The sequence below is a fragment of the Coffea arabica genome, chromosome 7c (assembly GCF_036785885.1).
Source record: "Coffea arabica cultivar ET-39 chromosome 7c, Coffea Arabica ET-39 HiFi, whole genome shotgun sequence".
Lineage (NCBI taxonomy): Eukaryota > Viridiplantae > Streptophyta > Magnoliopsida > Gentianales > Rubiaceae > Coffea > Coffea arabica.
The window spans coordinates 26,266,720-26,289,721 of NC_092322.1; the positions used below are offsets into that span (position 1 = coordinate 26,266,720).

General features: G+C 39.2%; 1 protein-coding gene across 1 annotated transcript; it reads left to right on the plus strand.

Moving 5' to 3' along the window:
* Positions 1-14,013: 14,013 nt before the first annotated feature.
* LOC140010631 (uncharacterized) lies at positions 14,014-14,613 on the plus strand. The gene has a single exon (XM_072057936.1). The coding sequence runs from the start codon at positions 14,014-14,016 to the stop codon at positions 14,611-14,613; it is 600 nt and encodes a 199-aa protein (XP_071914037.1).
* The last annotated feature ends 8,389 nt before the right edge of the window (positions 14,614-23,002 follow it).

The following is a 23,002-nucleotide window of genomic DNA, read 5'->3' on the forward strand; positions in this document are numbered from 1 at the left end:
TAGAAACTTAGCCCTCGAACGAAAATTTGAGCAGCACGCGCTTTGTATTTACCTATTTTTTTCCAGCCATTTACGGCTTCGTTATCTTACTCAATCCAACCCAAAGTTATCCATAACTCAAATTCAGTTCAATAGCCATTCCATAGGCTTAAAACAATACAATAACAAAGATTAAGCTAATATCAAGTGCGGAAACAAAGCTTATAGAAGACAGATTTGACGGGTGTTTGCGGAACAGGCACATCCAAGGTTACGCTTATCGGATTCAGGTGAAACTAATACCAATTCGAAACTAAGACGAAGGGCTACAATTTTCATGAAGAGAACTTAGTCTAATTTTCAGTGTAACCTAATCAATTTCCCAATTCATATAACCTGGTTCCAACTATTCGGCTAATCAACCGTATTGCATTCAAATGACCATATCTCAGTCAACTGTGGTCCATTTAGGACGTTCTTGGTGGCGTTGAAAAGCTAAGACAGAAAAATAAAACTTTCATGTTTTGGCCATTGGCTAAATCAGTACGGATCATGGTGAATAAACACAATCAAATAGACTAAACTGTCCACACGGAACTCTAGAATGTAACCTAGAACAGTTAGGGTATTTTGGTCTTTTCACGGGCTACGTTGCTCCGATTGAGCTGAAATTTTGTAGGAACCTATAAAATACCATTATATACAACTTTTAGGTTTTAGTCCAGGCCTAATTATGCCTCTAACTATGAGTACTAAAACCGGGCAGAACTGAACTGAAAATTTCCAGAAATCTGGGATTCTTGCAATCAATTGCTAATTTCCTTATTTTTGGCTTGCTTCACTACCTTAACTTCCCATATCAGATTATAAACATCAAAGCCCCCAATTTTTAAGCACTAGAAAAATTATAGGAAAGCTTTCACACACGTTCACATACACGTTCACATACACACTACTTTCACACGTTATCAAAAAGTGGGGCGCGACAGTTGGCGACTCCACTGGGGATTTCCTAAGTGGGTCCAAGCATTCGATTTAGCTATTCTTTTCCTTTTTCTACCCTTTTTATGTATAGCATTTGGATATTAGGGTTGCATTTTCCATTTTAGGGCCTTTTGCCTCGCGCGCGTATCAAACTATTCCCTCACTTGCGTATGCATGATTGGTTGATTGGATGTATGTTGTACTTGTTTTATCTCGCGCTTTGCATTGCATTTGGGTGGGGGACATACCCTAGAGCCTCGCGTTGGTTCTTGATCCCTCCCCTCCAAACGAACACTAGCATACGTGCATACGCTTTAATTTTTCACCCCTCATTTATTTTCCTTTTAGTGGCTTGTCACGCCACTCCACCCTATTAGGATTTTAGGCGACTCACTTGGACATGTGATCGCGACACGATGTGTGCGTAGTATGATCCGAGGGGTCACTCAATCTTCCATTTTAAGCTTTGGGTTCATAGCCTTTAGCTTTTAGTCGAAGGTTGATGATTTTTTATAGATTCACTCAAACACGTAGCCGTGACACGATGTGTGTGTAGCGGTGTTTGGGGAATCGCTCGAGCCACCGACAAAGAACCTTGGGATTGATGACCCTTGGTTTCTAAGTCTGAAGGCTCGGGGACCTGAGCTTATCGAGTCCAGATGCATTAGTGAGCCATACCTCATGCATCCATATTAGAATCGCCTAGGATAGAGTCGACCTTACCCTATTAGGGACACCATTCACGAGGGGAGGGATCCCACCCCCTTTCCTTATATATCTTTGTTGCTTTTTATAATATCTAAATTGTCCAACGTGTTATGTATTGAACTAACTTTCCTTGTTTCTTGTCTTTTGCATTCACAAACGTTAGGAAGTAAGAGGTCTGGCACGATCCTCTTTTAGGACCTACCCTTATAGATAGGTTATTGCACGTTTAGAAATTTCGGTATATTTCATTCATAAATTAATAATGGCATGTCATTTTTTCGCTTACCCTGGCATATAAAGGGCTCCTTAGAGCATGTTTTTCTTTAAATCGCATGTTTTATTGCTTTAATAAACTGGCATCATGCATCCGCCTTAGAAGGGAATGCCATTTAGGGGATCCCGTGTCAGGAATAAACCACCTTGTGTCTCGGATACTTAATCCAAAGAGACTTGCACGTTTACATTTGTACCATCCAAAGGGGTAGTGCACAAGGTAAGGTAGGATCCGATCGTCTTTATAGGAGCGATTTTTGGAATATGAGCGTCTAATAATCACTTTTTGGCCATTTTATCAAAGTTGGTAAAAATCCCTTGCGCAAAGGACATTAATTTGAAGAAATTCACAAATGATTCCTCCTATTGAGACGATAAATAAATTGAGGCCAAATTTTGATTTTAGAAGGCTCATAGGCTAATGCATCGTAATATTTTTTTGAAACTACCAGTGGATAGCTTGATTTTTTAATAAGCTCCCAATTTCATTCAATCCATTGGACCATTTCCTTCATCAATTTCATCCAATCCATTTTATCAATTTGTCCATTTTTAGGGCAATCTAGTCGATTTTAAATAGACCACCAATTTCATTTAATTCATTTGATTAGTTTACCCATTCTTAGGTCAATTCAATCAATTTTGAATAAACCATCAATTCCAATCAATTCATTTGGCCAATTTACCCCTTTTGGGTGATCTGGTCGATTTTTGAATAAATTATCAATTCCAATCAATTTATTTGACCAATGTACCCTTTTTGGGTGATTTGGTCGATTTTTGAATAAACTATTAATTTCATTCAATTCATTTGACCAATTTACCCTTTTTAGGGTGATTTGGTCGATTTTTGAATAAATCATCGATTTGAATAAATTCATTTGACTAATTTACCCTTTTTGTGTGATTTGGTCGATTTTTGAATAAATTATTAATTGCATTCAATGCATTTGACCACTTTACCCTTTTTAGGGTGATCTTGTCAATTTTGAATAAATCATCCGATACATTTGACCAGTTTACCTATTTTTAGGGCAATTCGGTCGATTTTGAATAAATCATCATTTCGCTTAATCAATTGATTTCATTCATTTGATTAGTTTAATTCATTTTTAGGGTTATCCATTCAATTTTCAATAAATTTTCAAATTTCATTTAATGAAGTTGACCATTTTACCCCTTTTGGTACATTATGCGTCGACCAAAGCAAGCAATCCATTCGGACTTTGTCCTCATTTTTAGGACGAATGTTTCTTCTCACTCCAATTGGCCAAAATTTTTCAAGTCATTTTTCATTTAATCAATTGATCGGATTCATCAGGTATGGTATGGTGCCTACCCTAGAGGATTGCATTTTCATGCTAGGCCTACCCTTGGCATAAAAAGGGTTCCCCCATAGGGCATGCATACCGATTTTATAGTCTTGATTACTAACTCTGGGTATTTTTCTTTTGTTTTCCCCCTCCCCTGCATTCATAAAAATTTCATAAAATGTGAAAACATGAAATAAAGTATGAAAACAATTCTGATCTGATAAAGTTTGAAAATTACATGATTCTTGGGCAGGCCCTGCAATGTGAATTTGAAAATTCATCGGAAAACGTTTGTGTAAAACATTTAAGAGATTTCATTGCTCAAAGGGAGAAGGGGGCTATTAAGAGGGAAAAGTGTGTATACATGTGTAAAGGAGTTCCTTAGAATTTTTCTCATATGTATTGCTTTTAAAATTTTTCAAACATTGGCAATAATGAAGCTTTTGTTCAGACAATTATTTGTTTTGTATAATACTCGTGTACATTTCATTCTTTATTGAGCTCATTAAAAGATTTCATGATGAATTTTAAGAAATAAGACTGAATTGGGATTTTTTTTTTTCAACCTCCAGCCTGAAAACTCACAAATGTATACACTAGATTGGTGATCCGAGATATATAATAAGAGTGCTCAAAAATTAAAAGAGGTCACTCAGAAGACCCATGAGATGTCTTTCTCCTTCACTTAACCCCAAAATAAAATCAGTCACATTGATTGATAAATTGCAAATTGGGGCAACTTTTGCTTGAAAATGTCCACGGTGACTAATCCGATTCAATCACATCTAAGTGAAAGCAAAAATGTTCATTATTCTTGTTTGTTTTGAAAATTTGGAATGATACTTCGAGCATTCTTTTCTCTACCTATACACATTTTATCATTTGCTCTCCCATTTGAGCCTTTGAAAGAATAATTTCGTTTCAAATAAGAGCCTTAATGATCACTACCCTACATTGCGAAGATTTTCAAAAGGGAATGGATTCTCAATGAGCAATTCGTTTACTTGGTTGTCATGAGGCGTAAGAATGATACTTTGGCCATCGTTTCTACGACCTAAACACCATTTATCCCTTGCATCCTTATTTGAGCCAAAAATTGGTAGGTTCTTTTCAAGTGCACGTATGATTGCACCCCACATTGGGGAAGGAGATTGGGGAATTTTGAAAAAAGGAAAAAAAAAAGGGAAAGGGAACCGCAAATTGGGAAAATTTGATTCCACTTGGGTTCCAATTTTGAAAAAAAGAAAAGGAAGAAATTTGTCCACACGGACCGCCTATGTTTCACAAATATGGATGAACAAGGGTCTTCCTCAGTCAATTAATTCAGATACATGCCAGAAATTTCCCATTAATGAAAGTTTCCTTTCAGAGTTATTGTAAGGAACAGAATAAAAATCAGGCCCTCTTCTTTTCCGATCAAGCATTCTATCCCTAGTTATCCCTTTTGAGCCTTCAGAATAAAATACTTCATTTGGCAACCCCTGAGAATCGCAAACCTCACACTGGGGGCAAGTTTGAGTTGGAAAAGGAAAATTTCAAGAAGTGAAAAAGTGAAAAGCCACAAAATCAAAAGACAAAAGAAGAAAAGAGAACCTCAGTTCAAAAATAAACTGGGGCAAATTTTGTCAAATTTCAAAAGAATGGCAGAAGGCCGAAGAATCAAAAGAAGAAAGAAAATGAAAGAGAAAAAGCCTCAATTGAGCATAAACTGGGGCAAATTCTGATTTAACCCTAAAATAGGGTTGACACAACAATGCGATCACAGATTTTTCAAACCATTTTTGAAATCCGCTTTCAGGCCTTAACTTTTCTAAGCACCCCACCTGACCCCATTACAAAAGCCGAAAGTCCTGACTTCTGTTCTTTGCAATGGCCCTGTTAAGAAAATTTCTGATACCAGAAAATTTTAGCTGTAGTTCTGAATTGCTTGGGTATGGGGTTGACTCTACTCATCTTGTGAAAACCCACCAAATTGAGGGAAAGGAAAAAGAGGCGAAAAAAATGCAAGAAAATGCAGAAAAATTCGACGCTGAAGTCCCTGGTGAATGATGGGAAAAATGCAAACAAAGTCCGAGATCTTTGAGTATGAAATAAGAGCCATTTTGGAAAAATACGATCTTTGGTGCAATGTCCTTGAAAGTCTTATTCTTTAACTATCGTTTTCAAGCCACATTACAAGCTCATAAAGTCCATCGTTGACTTATTCTTTCATGACAGCTCAAAGTGAGGATTATGCTCATAAGAAATCCATCAATCACTCATGATCATAAGGGTATAACCAGTTTTCACATATTTAGCTATCGTTTCTACCCATTTGTTGTAAGCTTAAAACTTATATGTTGACTAATTTTTCTTAAGAAATAAGGGTGACAAACTATTTTGCTTTCACGAAGACATGATATCGAATGAGCACAAAATGAGACAAATCTTGACCTCTCATTTTCCTTGGCCACCTCAAAATCAGAAATAAAGTCACTTGATTGGTCCTGAAGATGAGCCAACTGGAAATGGTGATCCATTACCCGAAACACAAATGCTAAAAGTGAGGAAGAAATCTTCTGTAATTTGGTATTATTTCAAGAAATTCATCATGAAATTTTCTTTTAGGAAACATAGTTTCTTACAGTGTTCAAATAAATGGAAAGTCATCCAAACAAGTTTTTGCAATTAAATGGCCCATACTGGGGCAAATTTTTGTTTACGAGATTTCGTGAGAATAAGCCCACACAGGGGCAAATATTTTTGTAGTTCAATTGAGGATTCCGTCCTAGAATCAAATAATGCATTTTTCAGATCAATCACGTTGTTTCTTTTCATGAAATTCAAGTGCATGTCATATTTTGGTAAGCCCCGTGCAGGTATTCATTGTTGAAATCGACGAAAAAACATCTGGTGATGTGGAAGGCCGATGCCGAAAAAAGAGAAGAAAGAAGGGAAAGGGCCCTACACTTGGGGCAAATTATTTTTGAAAAAATTCTCTCAAAAAATCAGAAAAATTCAAAAGTCAAAAATCAAGTTCAAATTCTTGTTTCGTGGAAAATCAAATTTAATTGCTTGTTTCTTGGCAAATCAAATTCAATTTCTTGACCAATTGGATGGCAGGACTGGGTCTTATTCCACTGACCATTCACAAACTTCACAAAAAGCACGTTGGGCCTGAACTTGGTGCCGCCAACATCGCAAAGTTCACGTTGGGCCTGGATTTCGTGCCGCCAACTCCACAAAAATCACGTTGGGCCTGGATTTGGTGCCGCCAACATCACAAAAATCACGTTGGGCCTGGATTTCGTGCCGCCAACTTCACAAAAAGCACGTTGGGCCTGGATTTCGTACCGCCAACATCACAAACATCACGTTGGGCCTGGACTTGGTGCCGCCAACATCGCAAACATCACGTTGGGCCTGAATTTCGTGCCGCCAACTTCACAAACATCACGTTGGGCCTGGATTTCGTACCGCCAACCACACAAACATCACGTTGGGCCTGGACTTGGTGCCGCCAACATCACAAACATCACGTTGGGCCTGGACTTTGTGCCACCAACATTCCCTTGGGCTTGAATTTTGTGCAACCAAGGCAGGCTCGGGTTTAATCCCACTGACCAAATCTCACAGCAGGCTCGGATTTGATCCCACTGTCCGATTGTCAAGACATTTCATTTACATCGCTACTGGAGCGTGGGTTAGTCCCGCCAGTAAGCATTTCATTTTACCGCCATTGGAACGTGGGTCAGTCCCGCCAGTAAGCATTTCATTTTACCGCCACTGGAACGTGGGTCAGTCCCGCCAGTAAGCATTTTCATTTTCACAGCCACTGGAGCGTGGGTCAGTCCCGCCAGTGTGCATTTCATTTTCATCGCAACTGGAACGTGGGTCAGTCCCGCCAGTAAGCATTTTCATTTACATCGCCATTAGAGCGTGGGTTAGTCCCGCCAGTGTGCATTTCATTTTCACAACCACTGGAGCGTGGGTTAGTCCCGCCAGTGTGCATTTCATTTACATCGCTACTGGAGTGTGGGTTAGTCCCGCCAGTAAGCATTTCATTTTTCACCGTTGCTGGAACGTGGGTCAGTCTCGCCAGTGTGCATTTCATTTACATCGCTACTGGAACGTGGGTCAGTCCCGCCAGTAAGCATTTTCTTTCACAACCACTGGAGCGTGAGGTTAGTCCCGCCAGTGTGCATTTCATTTTCACAGCCACTGGAGCGTGAGGTTAGTCCCGCCAGTGAGCATTTCATTTACATCGCTACTGGAGCGTGGGTTAGTCCCGCCAGTAAGCATTTCATTTTTTACATCGCTACTGGAACGTGGGTCAGTCCCGCCAGTAAGCATTTTCATTTACATCGCTACTGGAGCGTGAGGTTAGTCCCGCCAGTGAGCATTTCATTTTCACAGCCACTGGAGCATGAGGTTAGTCCCGCCAGTGAGCATTTCATTTTCATCGCCACTAGCCGTTGGGTCAGTCCCACTAGTGCGCCTTTCATTTTCCCCCGCCGCTAGCCGTGGGTCAGTCCCACTTGCGTGCGTCCCATGATTTTAAGTTTTGTTCGAGTCAGTCCCATGATTTTAAATTTTGTTCGGGTCAGTCCCATGATTTTAAAGTTTATTCGGGTCAGTCCCATGATTTAAGTTTTTGTTCGGGTCAGTCACATGATTAAAAGCTTGTTCGGGTCAGTCCCATGATTTTCATTTTATTCGGGTCAGTCCCATGATTTTCATTTTATTCGGGCCAGTCCCATGATTTTCGTTTTGTTCGGGTCAGTCCCATGATTTAAAACTTATTCGGGTCAGTCCCATGATTAAAAGGTTGTTCGGGTCAGTCCCATGATTTTAAAATTTTATTCGGGCCAGTCCCATGATTTTAAGTTTATTCGGGTCAGTCCCATGATTTTAATCCTGTTCGGGTCTATCCCGTTTTAAATTTCCTGTTCGGGTCTATCCCGTTTTAAATTTCCTGTTCGGATCTATCCCGTTTTTAATTTTCTGTTCGGGTCAGTCCCGTTTTAAATTTCTTGTTCAGATAGTCCATTAAAAATTTCTCATCCCAGTTAATCTCATCAAAAGGGGTCAATCCCCATCGTTCGAGTCGTTCACAGCCGAATAACACAGGTAAGTATTTGGTGTCTACTTCTTTGTCTCAAGTTTTTTCAAAACTCAGACAAAAAGGGGCAAACTGTAGACACCAAATTTTTTAGCGTAATTTCATTTACTATTTAATTCTTAGTTTTTATTTGTCGTGTTAAGTTTTATTCATTTTTTTAGTTTTTAGTTTTTATTTTATTATTTTTATTTTAAACTTTCTAGCATAAAATTTCTCGAAAAAGGAAAAAAAGAAGAAAGAAAAGCATTCAAAAATATGATTTAGTTGTTTGTGATTTAATTTCAATGTTTTCTTGAAAAATATATATATATATATATATGCGACTTGCAAGCTGCGTATTGTCGCAGCTTGCAAGGAAGGACTGGGCAGCTCCTTTAGCTGCAATTTTGGGAAAGATGGCTGGGAGTTTAAGGTTGAGGTCCTGTATAAATAGAAAACAGCAGCCGCAAGAGAGGGAGAGGGGGAGGAACGGAAAGAAAAAAAAGAGATAGAAGTTGACGGCCGAAAAACAAGGAACGGAAGAGAGAATCGGGGATAGCTAGCAGGGACCGAGAAAGAGCTAAGCAGAGAGGAACGACTAGGGAGGAGAGTAGAGTTGGCAAGCGGCGGAAGTCTGAGAAACCAGAGAGAGGGAACGATCTGGATTTTGGGGGAGAGTTTTGAGGGAGCCACGGTGCAAGGCCGCGAAGAAACAACGCAAGAAAAGTCTGTCCAAGCCACCACAGTCCGCATCTGCCACTGCTGCTGTCCACCGTCGCCGCATCGAGCGCAACCTCCATCGCAGCCACCAACAACCACAACCCTTCTTCTCCCGCGTAGCCAACAAGTGGCCAACAGCCTGTCCAAGAACTGGAGCCGCCTCCGCCACCAGAATCAGCCGTCACCGCCAGCGAAGCTCGCTGAAAGAGCACTCTTTTTTTTGTTTTGTTTTGTCCCGAAGCCAAAGTCTGCAATTGGTTTCTTTTGATTTCTGGGGAGTACGCCTCCTTGCGGGTTCCTGCTGAGATTTCAGTTCCAGAAGAAGTGAAACAGGTAACATTCGACTCTCTTTCTCGCCGTTCTAATCTTCACATAGAACCAAATCTGCTAAGCTGAAATCTGGTCCTTTGATTCCTTTGCTGGGTCTCTGTTAAACCAATATGCCTCCTCCTCGCGTCTGACTGGGTTGAAACTAGATGCTCATGGTTGCTGTTTTTTGGCCGTTTCTCCTTTGTTTGGTAGCTTAGTTGAGTTTTGCCGGCTCATGTGGTCATTTTCTTGCCATTTTCTTGTTTTTTTTCTTGTCGTTCATGCTGCTGCAACTGTGGTAGCTTAGTTGAGCCTTCTTTTGGTCACTCTGTTGATGGTTAGCTCTTGCTAAAATGGCATGCTTAATTCTCTTTCTTGCCCTACGATTGAATATGCAATAGACCCGAGTAGCTGAAAGTTATGGAAATGGCGGCTGCCAATTTGCAGAAAGAAACCCAGCAAGTGAGGAAGAAAACTATCGAGTCTCATGCATGGAAATTTCGGAAATTAAATTTTAACCTCCCAAGTCCAGTTTTGTTCTTCTATGGCCCTGAAAATTGAGAAGCTTAATCAATCTTGCCACTTGAACATGTTATTTTCTTTGACGTGATTTGGTATGTTTTTTTCTGGGTAGAATATTTTGTGAATTGTAGTTTAGTTTCGAGGGGTTTCATCTTAGACCTTTAATTTCAATTTACTTAATTTTAGACTCTTAAAGCTTTTTTAATCCTTCAGTTGGGTCCTTGTTTGTCTTAATCTATTGAATATGGGTTGTTTCTTTTATTTAAATGCTTTGATTGATTCCATTTCGTGCTTATTCGTTTTTTCATGTGATTATTTCTTGATTAAAGTGATGCCTTGACCCTTTTATTATTTTGGAGGGTACAATAAGCAATTTCACTTCATTTAGGATCTCAATGCAAGGGAGGTACCCTCTAATCCTCATTTTAGCCTCTCCCCTATGTGATCCAACGTGCTAAGTGATAATTGCATGTCTATTTTGCTTTTCCTTGCCTTTCCTTAATTTCTTTCATTTACTTTTGTTTTTATTAAGTTATTCTTTTATGGGGTATGTGTACACCTCTTGGCTTGTAATAGATAGGGCTTGGAGAGAATTTTTTATTCATTTTCCCTCTTCCCCATTTGTTTTAGTTAGCAAATGTAATAGGTTCATTAGCTTGGTTGTTTGCCTTTGTTGCTATGTGTTAATTTGCTTTATTAGGCTCTTGCATCTAGTCGAGTATGCTAAGTGTTATGTGCTACGTGTTTATAAGTGATTCGCATGTCTACTCGCTTTTTATAGTCATGAATGAATGTGATGGATGAATGTACGTCACTACACTAGTCCAACGCTAGTTGTGGCTCATTGTCCGTTTCCACCAGTCCAACGCTAGTAGGAATTCATAGAAAGGGCTAGTCCAATGCTAGACCCAATAGGCCGTCCCCCTTTCGTTAGTGCATACTTGCATGCTCACTACATTTCATGCATTTTTCTTAGTTTTTATCATTCGGCATGCTCCTCCAATCCTTTTCCCCTCATTTTAGGCTTTTTGCATCCTCATGCTAGTTATAGGGTACATTTGCTTGAGAGTCCCCTTTCGATAAGGGAAACGAGCGAGTTTGGCTACAAAATAGCCTTAGCACGCTAGTTCTTCCTTCTAATCCAAGGGAAAATCAAAGTCGTAAAGTTAGGAGACCTTCCCGTACCCGACTTGATGCATTCCTCTAGAGTCATACACTTTCATTTCACCCCCTCACTCTTTTATCCACATTTTCTCACTATACTTTTCTCAATCCACACTTTCTCACCACTTTCTTCCTATCACTTATTTATTTTCTACCTCACAAATTGCACCCAATTGCACTTATGTATCTACTATCATATTTTCATCCATTTGCACACAAACACCTTTATTTTCTCAATTTGCACACATGCACTTGTCTTACATTTGCATACATGCACGTTTTCTTACATTTTCACACTTGCACTCATACTTGAGTCTTCATTTGTATTATTCATGACCTCTATGAAGGCTTTCCTTATTGGCCACCACAACTCATGTGGTTGGGACCAAAAAGCCTCATAAGAGATATTTTAGGTTTAGGATAGCATTTTTTTAGCATCCATTAGTCATATCCAACATGCAATACATACTCTGGGTAGAAGAATTAAGAAAAGAGGGGCTAAGTCACGCAACTAGCTTTGGCTAGGGTAAGGGAGTGCCTTAGGTTTTGCCTTTGCCTTCTCCCTTATCAAATGTGACCCCCGATCCCTTTCTTTGGTTACGTAGACCTAAAAGTTCTTTAAAAGGGTTTTTTTATTTTTTTCTTTCAAAAACAAAAATCATTTTTGGGTGACTTGGTACACCCTAACTCCATACCAAGTGGCGACTCCATTTTTCATGCAAAAAACCCTTTTTGAACTCTTGTTTGGCCAAATCGTCGCATTTTCAAGTCCCACGGCTTTTTTATTTTCATTTTTCACACACGTTCACATACACACTACTTTCACACATTATCAAAAAGTGGGGCGCGACAATGGTATAAAATAATAATTTCCAAATAATTTTCAAATAAGGAAATTTTTCAAGAAATATGTAAGGAATTTGCAAGTCCTCACAATACCCCATCAACTACTGCTACCATTTGGGTACCCAACCTCATAGGTGAGTCAGTTGTATCAAGCCAGCAAGGTTTGGTCGAGAAGGCCGATAAATCTTAGGGACTGTTTACTGAATATTGGAAATCGGTGTACTCGAGTATTACCTAACTACTATTTATGGAGTGCGCGCCCTGTAGGGGTTGACTGGTGGATGGAGATGGGAGGAAGTGATGCCCTACGAACTTCATATTCTTTAAATGCAAGTGTTGACGGAGAGTCAATGGACCCCAGTATGATCAAGCTCAAGGGGATTTGGCTTTTGGAAGCCACCCGTATCCTTGAATTGAACTGTGATTAAATTGTTATTGTACTCTACAGTGTTTACTTGGTTATATTATGCCCTTATTTGGCTATGTGCTTACTTGTTTTACTTGGAATCTCACTGAGCTTTAGCTCACCCCACTCCCTTTGTTTTCCTTAACAGATCAGGGATGGACTTGTGGTCAAGAGCTTTCTTAGCTTTATCTTTTGCTTGAACTTGTACTTCGAATTGTAACCTTTTGTGTAGTTGACTTTACTTTTGACTCTTGTAAGTTTGAATTCATAAGCTCGACTTATGTTATGTAATTGTAGTATGGAGTGGTAAGTGTGACATTTAGCTTGACATTTTAAATTTGGAAAGTTGGCTTGACGATTTTATGCCATTAGGGTTTGTATGCTTTAATTTGAAGTTATTTCACCGGTTATATTGAGTTGCTAGTTCTTTGATAGACCGAGCCCCGGCGAGAGCTGGGCAGGTAGTCCACTGATACCCTAAGGTTCGTCCTAGGGAGAGGTGGAACTGTCACGGGTGGTATCAGAGCCTAGTTTGAATTGGCCGGGGCGAGTTAGAAATTTTCGACTTGAGAATTATATTTGATTATTTCCCCTTAAGAGTACTTAAGTTTGTCTACACTTTGTGTAGGATGGACGGACATAGTGGCCCTAGTGATAGCTCGGTTGGTGAGTCGCCTTGTGGAGTACTCCTGATGATTAAGTACCAAATTAGGCCACGAGGAGCCACCGTGCATTGAAGTCCGGCTAATCGTCATCGGCGTTGCGAGTGACCATACCTATGCCTACCCCAATATTGTAGTTTTGGCTGTGGTAGAGGAAAGGAAGGAGTTATGCTAGGCTTGAAGTTGAAATGAATCAACTAAAGGAAACTAATAAGATGCAACCCGAGGGGATTAAGGAGCTCGAGTATGATATGGTCGACGGCCAGGAGAGGATTGATGATCTTTGCACACGGCTGGGGGAAGCTCAGGAGCGCATGGTTACTAGAGCTATGAAGGTGAGAACTAGAGCCAAGTCGATCCTGAATGTTTGTGATGACCTACTTGGGGATGTGAGCGATGAGGCTTCCCACATTGGAGATGGTGCATGAGCTGAACCCGCCCAGGATGGGGAGTCAGCTAGTCCTGCCACGGATTAGGCCTTCACTATTAGGTTACTATTGCGGATAATTTTGAGTACTGTACATAGAAAGGATAGGGAATGTGGTGACTCAGTGGTTGTACAGCTTTCTTCTGACTACTTACACTAGGTTTTGCTTGATATGACTGTACGACTGTATCTGTACTTTTGAGACTCGTACTTGATACTTTTGGTCTTGTTATCTTGTAAACAACTACTATGAGCCTTTGAATGTATGATACTTTGACTTTTGACTTTGATTTTGACCTTGACTTTGACTTGACTTTTTTTCGAATTGGCATTTAACTGCTTTGTGTTTTCCCTTGCTTATCGTGATTTCTACTTCCTTTTCTTTGACTTTTGGCTTGAATAAGTATCTATTGCATACCCAAAACTTGCTTACCTATTAGTTATAATATTTGAACCCTAGCCCAATGAGTATAATGGAAGGTAGACGACTATGTGGTCGGGGCCGTGAACGTGAACCCAGGCAGACCCAGGACTAAGAGGAGGAACAAGGGTCTGTAGCCAACCAGAACCAAGGATCCAGAAATGAAAGAGGGGACCAGGTTGCTACAACTATCAATCGTATGACTAATTTACTGGCCCGTTTGGTTGACCAGCAAGGTCAAGTACCTGGTAACCAGCAAAGGGACCCTGAGGTAGGTGAAGATAGGGCTCTGGAACTGTTCCAAAAGTTCACTCCTCTAAAATTTCTTGGGGGACCTGATCCAGAAGTTGTTGAGAACTGGTTTGAGCGAATGGAGGATGTATTTGCTGCGTTATATTACACTGAAGAGAGGCAAGTACCTTTTGCAGTTTTTCAGTTAGAAGGTGCGGCCCGTTCTTGGTGGAACGTAATAAGGGCAAAGTGGGACAGGGAGCAAACTCCACGTACTTGGTTAAACTTCACTAACGAATTTAATGAGAAGTTCCTCCCACCCTTAATCCAGGAGAAAAGAGAGGACGAGTTTATCAAACTATGCCAAGGCACTTCAAGTGTGGCGGAATATGAGACCCAATTCACCCGACTCTCCAAGTTTGCTCTGGAATTGATAGTTAATGAGCAAAAGCGCATAAGGCGGTTTATACAAGGTCTGAATATGGAAATTCAAAAGGACTTAGCCGCTGCTCAAATCGATACATTTAAAGATGCTCTTGACAAAACTCAACAAGTGGAGCAGGCCTGACTTCAAGTTCGGACCTTTCAAGCCAAGAAACGTGGTGCATCTAGTACTACTCCTGGGCAAGTGATCAGAATATACCACCTCCTCAATTTGGAAGAGGTGCGGGTGGAGTACGAATTGCTGGGACATCGAGAGGAGGAGCTCCATCTAGAGAGGCTCAAAGTGTAAAAGGACAAGGACAACATAGGACTATATCCCAAGGAGTTCCTACACCCACTCCTCACGCAAGCTGTGGATATTGTGGTAGGGCAAACCACACCAAGGACGCTTGTTGGCAAAAATTGAAGAAATGTCTCCGTTGCGAAAGTTCCAAACATCAAATCGCCACTTGTCTTGTTAAGAATCGTGAAGGAAATGAGGGTGCACAGCCGGAGAAGTCAAACCCTAAGCAACCAACTGCTAGTGGGAGTAGACCAAAATCCTCTGCTAGGGTTTTTGCTTTGGACTATCAGTGAGTCCCTGAGTCCTCTGAGGTAATAGAAGGTACGATTCCTGTATTCCACCGCTTAGCTAAGCTTTTAATTGACTCCGGGGCAACCCATTCATTTGTGAATCCTGTTTTTATATGTGGTATTGATATTAGTTCTGTTAAGTTGCCCTATGACTTGGAATTTAAAACACCTACTAGGGATCAAAACCTAGTTACCAATATGGTCTATAAAAATTGTGAGATTTGAGTAGGAGAACGGAAATTGGTGGTAGATTTGATAAGTCTAGACCTCAAGGGCTATGACGTGATTATAGGCATGGATTGGTTGGCCATGTTCACAAGGTGCGCTGTCTAACTAAATTAGTCTTTGCCCATCATTTGTTGCATTTAATTTGTCTATAGTTTCTCATTTCTCATGAATTGAATAACTCACCTTGAGTTGCAATGTTTTGCTTTGGGGTGACTTATGAAGCTGCTTTTATCTGTAGTGGTAACGAAACTTTGCGCTTATGCAATATGACAAGTCAACCACTTTCAGAAATCGAAGGAAAAGACAATAGCCCATTTTCGGACACCGTATTTGATGTGGTGAAAAACATGGCGGTTCCAGTAACTGTGCTGCACATAACTCCCTTGTCAGCTTTTAGGAGAGATGCACATGCGGGTATGTGGAGCGACAAACCAAATATGTCGGACTGCAACCACCGGTGTCTACCAGGAGTACCTGATGTATGGAACGAAATACTCTTTTACCTGCTTCCTGGCTTCAAAGATGCATCCTCGGAGTGAGCTAACAGAGTAAGTTTGGCTGCCTTAACTTCACTGATCACCACGTCACCCAAAGATTAAATGGTTGATAGCATAACATAAAATTATGGCAACTGCTACAATAATGTTGTCTTCTAGTTCAACTGAAAATGTGATTCAGTGTCCAGTCGAAGCAATTTTAATCTGAATAAAAGAACAACTTCACATGACCTATAGCATTGCCATCACCAAGCATTTAATATTTCACCCATATTTTATTGATTTTCTGAAGTGGTAGGCCCAAAATAAAGCGCATAAATAATAGTCACAACCTCCATTAAACATGTTACACTAAAATAATACTGACTGTGGGACACGAATTAACTCAAGACATCAAATCTCACTCAATATATCAGCAATAACTCAAGTTCAAATCAAGGAACTTACCTCACATTGCAAATGAAGCTCCTACCCCTATTTATAGAATGACTTAGGTTTTTGTAATGTTTATAGAACATTCTAAGCCTAAACCAAGTTGCAACAAGTATGACAGTGAGGAATTCTTCTTGAACAATGTGGATAATTAGAGAGGAAATATTCTCTAGAGTTCTCTAGGTGAATTATTGAGGATAAATGCTCGGCAGCTTCTGAAGTAGTCAGTGACTTTGAACATATTTTTGTCCATGACATCTTCATATAGACAATTGATCGTCTCAACCAAACAGCTGGACTATATAGGTTTTCTTCGGCCATCTGCTTCTTTTCCTTCACCTTCACTTTATGCGGTTAGTTGCTTTCTTAATCTGGTGTTAGGAGCTTACAATCTCTCTTAGATATTGCTAATGAACATCATTTTCCACTGAAATGTTAGCCGGCAAAAACTTAAGTTCTACACTTCCATACTCCTCTTACCACCCAAACTTTGCTTTCCCGTATGCTTTCTGTTTGTAAGCTTCTGCTGGATGATAATTGTCATAAAACCTGATAATATGAATGTTGGAATCACTTTCAAAACATTGTCATCTCACTGACCGCAGTTTAGCTTTGTATATATTTTAGGAAATTGACTAATCAAAAGCAAAGTGATGGAATTGATGATTTCTTGAAGCTTCTAAACGGGGTGTCCTGTCTGATAAGCTTCCGTGATGCATGCAGGTCCTGTGTAACAGGATACGAACCATCCTTCCTAACCTGTTCAACTGTATATTTTTCCTTGAAGAAAGGAGGTCAAGCACAATTTTGCATCAGTAAAACTAAAGGAGTGTATAGCCGGCCACCTTTAGAGAGAAATCATGTATCATGACTTCATTTGTTCATTCTTTTCAATTCATTTTTGCACAAAACAGAAAGATGTAACTTCATTATTGATTTTTCTTAAACATTTTGCAATTTATTCATTGATTGTGATTGAATTGCTCATGCTTGCAATTTATATCTATGTTTTAAAATTCGAACTGGACCGGCTGGTCCGACTGGATCCAGCTAGGCATCCGGTCCAAATCATCATAAAAGACTGTCTTTTAAAAGCCAGATTTGACCGGAAACCAGTGAAACCGGACAAAACCTTTTAAAAGCCAGATTTGACTGGAAATCAGTGAAACCGGACAAAACCTGGTTAGTATTTTTTTCCCCGTGACTTGATTGCATATTTCGTAAAACCAAAGTCTAACTCCCATGTCGCGCCCCATTTTTTGATAAATAAAAATAATGGTTTGAGAAAGATGTTTTTTTTGATTCAATTTTGATTGGAAAATGATTTTTGTGAGTTGAAAAAGATATGGGTCTAATATGGGACTGAAAAAGCGACGATTTGACCCAAAAATAGTTTTTAAAAGGGTTTTTGAATGAGAAATTGGAGTCGCCACTTGGTAATGATTAAGGTGTACCAAGTCACCTAAAAAATAAATTTTTAAAGACAAAGTAGTAAAACCCTTTTAAAAACGACTCCTAGTCTACGTAAGCCAAAGAAAAAGGTTCGGGAGTCACGTTTGACAAAGGGGAAGGCAAGGATAGAATCCAAGGCACCCCTTTGACCTAGCCAAGGCTAGTTGCGCGACTTAACCTTACCTTTCCTAATTTTCTACCCAATGTATGTATCGCACGTTGGATATGACTATATGAATGCAAAACGGAAAGGGAAATGCGGTCCTAAATTCTACGATGTCTCTTGTGAGGCTTTTGGTCCCAAACCACATGAATTGTGGCGGCCAACAAAGGAAAACCTCATAGAGGTCGATTAATGCAAATGAGAGTTCAAATTCAAGTGTGCAAGTGTGAAAGTGTATGAAAGATGCAAGAAATGTAAGTGCAAGTGTGCGAATGTATAAAAAGGTGCATGTGTGAAATTGTATAAAATTCAAGTGTTTTTTGTGTGCAGATGTGTGAAAATAAAATAATAGATATATAAGGTAAAGTGGAATTTCATTTGTGAGGTGGAAATGAGCACGTGATAGGAAAATGTAGTGAGAAAGTATGGTTTGAGAAATGTGCAAAATTGTGGTTAAAAGTGTATGGATGTGATAAAATGAAAGTATGACCCTAGAGGAATGCAACATATTGGGTACGGGGATGACGCCTAATTTTTCGACTTTGATTTTCCCTCGGATTAGAAGGTAAAACTAGCGTGCTAAGGCTATCGAGTAGCCACACTCGCTCGTTTCCCTTATCAAGAGGGGATTTTCACGCAAATGAACCCTAACTAGCATGAGATGCAAGTCCTAAAGTGAAGGGGAAGGGGTTTGAGGAACATACCAAATGATAAACTAAGGAAAAATGCATGATATGTGGTGATCATGCACTTAATGAAAAAGGGAAAAAAAACCTATTGGGTCTAGCATTGGACTAGCCCATTCTATGAATTCCGACTAGCGTTGGACTAGTGGAAACGATAAAAGAAGCCACAACTAGCGTTGGACTAGTGTGGTGACGTACATTCATTCATTCCATTCATCCACACTATAAAAAGCAAGTAGACATGCGAATCACTTATAAACACGTAGCACATAACACTTAGCATGCTTGACTAGATGCAAGGGCCTAATAAAGCGATTAAACACTTAACACGTAAGCATGCAACCATTACATTTGCTAACTAAAACAAAGGGGAAAGGGGAAATGGACCAAATTACTTGCTACGCCCTATCTATTACAAGCCAAGAGGTGTACACATACCCCATTAATAAAAATCAAAAGTAAATGAAATAAATGAAAGGAAATAAGGAGAAGCTAGGAAAGCAAGTAGACATGCAAATTTCAATTAGCACATTAGTCCACATAGGAGAGAAACAAAAGGGGTAAAAGAGATTATACCTCCCCGTTGGTGATACTAAGGAAGTAAACAAACTCAACTTGGCTAGAGTCACCCAAGAAAAGACTAACTTAGGCTAAAATCACCAAAAACAAAAGATTAATGCACCAATTTAGTGATAAGATATAAACTAAACAATTTGAACCCACCAAAACATCAAACTTTCCCTCAATTGCAGCTCAATGAAGTCAAAACTACTTAAAGACCAAGGCAAAGGCATGATCACCCAATCCCCAAGCATAACATCTACTAAAAACCCAAAAGCAAGCACTACTCAATCAATCGAACCTAATTGAAACATTTAAAAACACAAAAAGTTCCCCAAGTAAATAACAAGATCCAAACATTATGGAATTTCGAAGGTCCAAGAATGAACAAAGGTCCATGAATGATTTGAACATGCATTTTGAAAACTCAATAGCAACCATTAATCAATCAAATAAAATCAATTGAGAAATTTAAAAACTTCAAAAGTCCCAAAACAATGAAAGGCCAAATGATGACTCAAAATACACCCAACTTAGGACCTAATTGTAAAGAAATGAGAACATGCTTGGGCTTTTGTGGAACATGGAGAAGCTTGAGGGATTAAATTGATTAAGTATTCAAATTACTTGGGCCATAGTGAGCCAAGGGGAAATTTGAGGGGTTTAAGTGCAAAGTTCAGAATTTGTTTCATGCATGCATACGTAAAAGAGCTTCAGAATCTGCAACTAAAAAAAGAATGAAATCTGCTGACTTTTGCTTCCAAGCTTGCGGCAATTTCACCTTTTAAACATAACCTTACAAATTTAGCACAAACTTCAATCAAACTTTCTCAATCCAATGACCACACTTTGAGTTAAGCAACACAAACACACAAATTGGCATTCAAACAAGTAAAAAAACACAGAAAAGAAATGATGCAAAACATGGAAAACTTTCTGCAATTCTTATATGAAGCTCCCTGTAACTTCAAGATGCGGATTTTCATGTAAAACTTCAAGCAAAATTCAGGAACAACCGTCCCTTAACACCACCCAACCACTGGATACTTATGATTAACACAGTCCAGTCATGAACATTAAACCAAGTAAAGGAAGTGTGCAGCGGCAGGAAAACAAAAACCAGCTAGCATTTTCTGCAACATTGTTTCATTTCACCAAAGTGTCAATGCAGCTGGACAGCAAAAGTTTGTATCAAGAAAAGACTGGTGTGCCTTGGCAACTTAGATGAATGCGATCACCCCACATAATGTTTAACCATATCCAAAACACAAATGGACTGGAGCTAGTGGCTCATAAAGAATCTGCAGCAAAAGATACGAATACATGGAGCTTTCCTCCAACCTGGGTTTGCAAAACAAGTTTTCATTTTTTTTTTGAACATGATCGAAATCTCTACCAAAACATCAAGCATTGGGCTTTAAGTAAAGAAAATACAGCAAGGGGTGTATGCAACATATTCCAGCATATTTAACAAAACTTGGACCCAACATCGCTGCCGACCATCACATAAAACAAACGTCCATCAAAACACAAACTTCAGCCACCATGCAGTGACAACAAAAACAGCCCGAACAAAGGGTACTCGGTAGCATCAGTTTCACAAACCTTTCAAATCCATATTTGCAATTCTTTAACACCATACCCAAAGTCATAAAAATTCAATCTTTGGGCCCATCAGGAAATCACAGATGATGCTCATTTTTTGATGAAGGAAAGAAATTGCAGAAAATAAACAAACTGATGGTTTTCAGTTCATGTCTTTCCAACCGAACAAATTCAAAATACAGCCATTAAAGTTAGGGTCTTCCTCCTAAGCCATGAGCAAACGAAAAACAATGCACTCTGATGACCCCAAATACTAGTCATGTTATCAAACAAGAAAACCCACGTTCCAGTGTTTAGAAGAAACAAATGAGGGCGGGGTTTAAGAATACCTCTTTTGCTGCCTTTTGGAGTCGAAACACCGGTGATGTGTTGGGATGGGCGAGATCCACTGAACCCAGATCACCAATTTCGATAGAGGGTTGTGAAGATTCGAGCTTGAGGTCCCAGCCTGTCTCCTTCCTTGCCGTTTTCCTTTCCTCTGTGTTGTTTTAGCCCAGCCGCCAATCGCAGCTTTCCTCCTACGCTAGTGTTCTTAGTGGTTCTTAAAACCCTCACTCTCCACAGGCCCTCCAACCCGTTCCTCTTTTCCCTTGGCTTCACCCTCTCCGAAACTCTTTCTAGCCTTTCCCCTTTTCCCTTCACTCTTTTTCTGATCTCCTCTTGTTTTTTTTCTCTTTCCGTTCACTCCCCCCTCTCTTTCTCTTGTTTCTTTTTCTTTTGCCGTTCACTCTGATGAAAACCCTTCCTCCTGCGGCTGCTGTCTTCTCTTTTCTATTTATATGGAGCATCCCCTAAACCCTCTGTCCTTTCTTTCTGTAATTTGCAGCCAAGGGGCTGCCCAGCCTTTCTTTTGCAAGCTGCAAAAAATCGCAGCTTGCATGCTACGGCAGCAGTTTTTTTTTTTTTTTTTTTTTTTACTAGTTAGAAATGGATAATAATAATAAAAATAAATACAAAGACAATTTAATTAACATTGGATAACTAGAAACCATAAACAACAAAATGCAATCTTTATTTTTCATTTTTCCATTTTCATCATTTTTCTTTTTTCCTTTTTTTTTCTTTTTTTATGATTTTCATTTCATTTTTCCTTTAAGAAAGCATTGAATAAAAGCAAAATGACTAAAACATGTTTTTGATGTTTTCTTTTTCTTTTTCAAAAAACTTCTATGCTAATCTTAAACTTAAAAGCTAAAACTAAAAACTAAAACTAAAAGTAAATAAGAATAAATGAAATAGGTCAACTAAAAGGGCGAAAACGAATAAAACTAAAATATCATAACAACTAATAGTGCAAAACACACAATAACGAACTAAAATGCAAACAATCTAAAATGAACATCATGAAATAGATGCTACATAAAATTATTCAAAATTTGGTGTCTACATCCCACATGTACGAATTTCATCAAGACTTGGACCAACTAAAAGGGATAAAATAAAGAAAAAAAAACATTGAGAGAAAAGGAAAGGACAACACTAGTAAAGAAACATTAACAGTTTTCATTTGAAGGAAATACAAATTCACATTAAAACAAGATATCAATCCTTTCGGTAAATACACCAAAAGAGGAAGAAGACTCAATTTACTCAAATAATACAAGAACTAGTACAAGAGAAAAACAAAAAAACTAATTAATAATAAAGATACCTCTTGATTAATCTTGAACATGGGATTAATCTTCATGGGGATAAACCAAAAAGAAGGGGTGCACGAAACAGGAAAATTCCCCTGCAACTACAATGGTTCAATTTTATGTTGCCCAAATAAATCAAAATCCAGCCATAAGAGGAATGGAAAAGTCTGAATTTCCAACATCCGCACTCAGAAAATCTCCAAATTGCAAAAGTTCTATCATGGGATCATCCATGGCAATGTCTGTTTCCAAAGGAATTTGTGGAAATTCATACCCTGTAAAGAGGGGGTTTTCATAACTGGAACCAATTGGATCGCTGTTATGCAATTGGGGCAGCATATCAAAATCAGAGTCAATTGGGATTAGGCGCCTCACATCAAAATCAGTAGAAACTTCAGCCCCTTCACCAAAATCACCGGAAAATTTCTCCTAATCAGTGCAGAGTTGGTCCCAATCACTAAAATCAGTGGAAGACTGTGCCGCCCCCGCTTCTCCCAAGGGCGAAACCTAAGGTATCGGCGGGACGCCTGCCTAGCTCGCGCCAGGACTCAAAACACAAAGTTAATAAAACTATAAAAAACCAAAAGAGTACTATTTATAATATATACAACCGCCAAAAGTTCTATTTACATCTTCAAAAGTATCTGGTCAAACCACTATACTACAATGTGATAACAAC

Excerpts from the sequence above, each read along its gene's own strand:
- LOC140010631 (XM_072057936.1), top strand. The coding sequence starts at position 14,014 with ATGACTAATTTACTGGCCCGTTTGGTTGACCAGCAAGGTCAAGTACCT.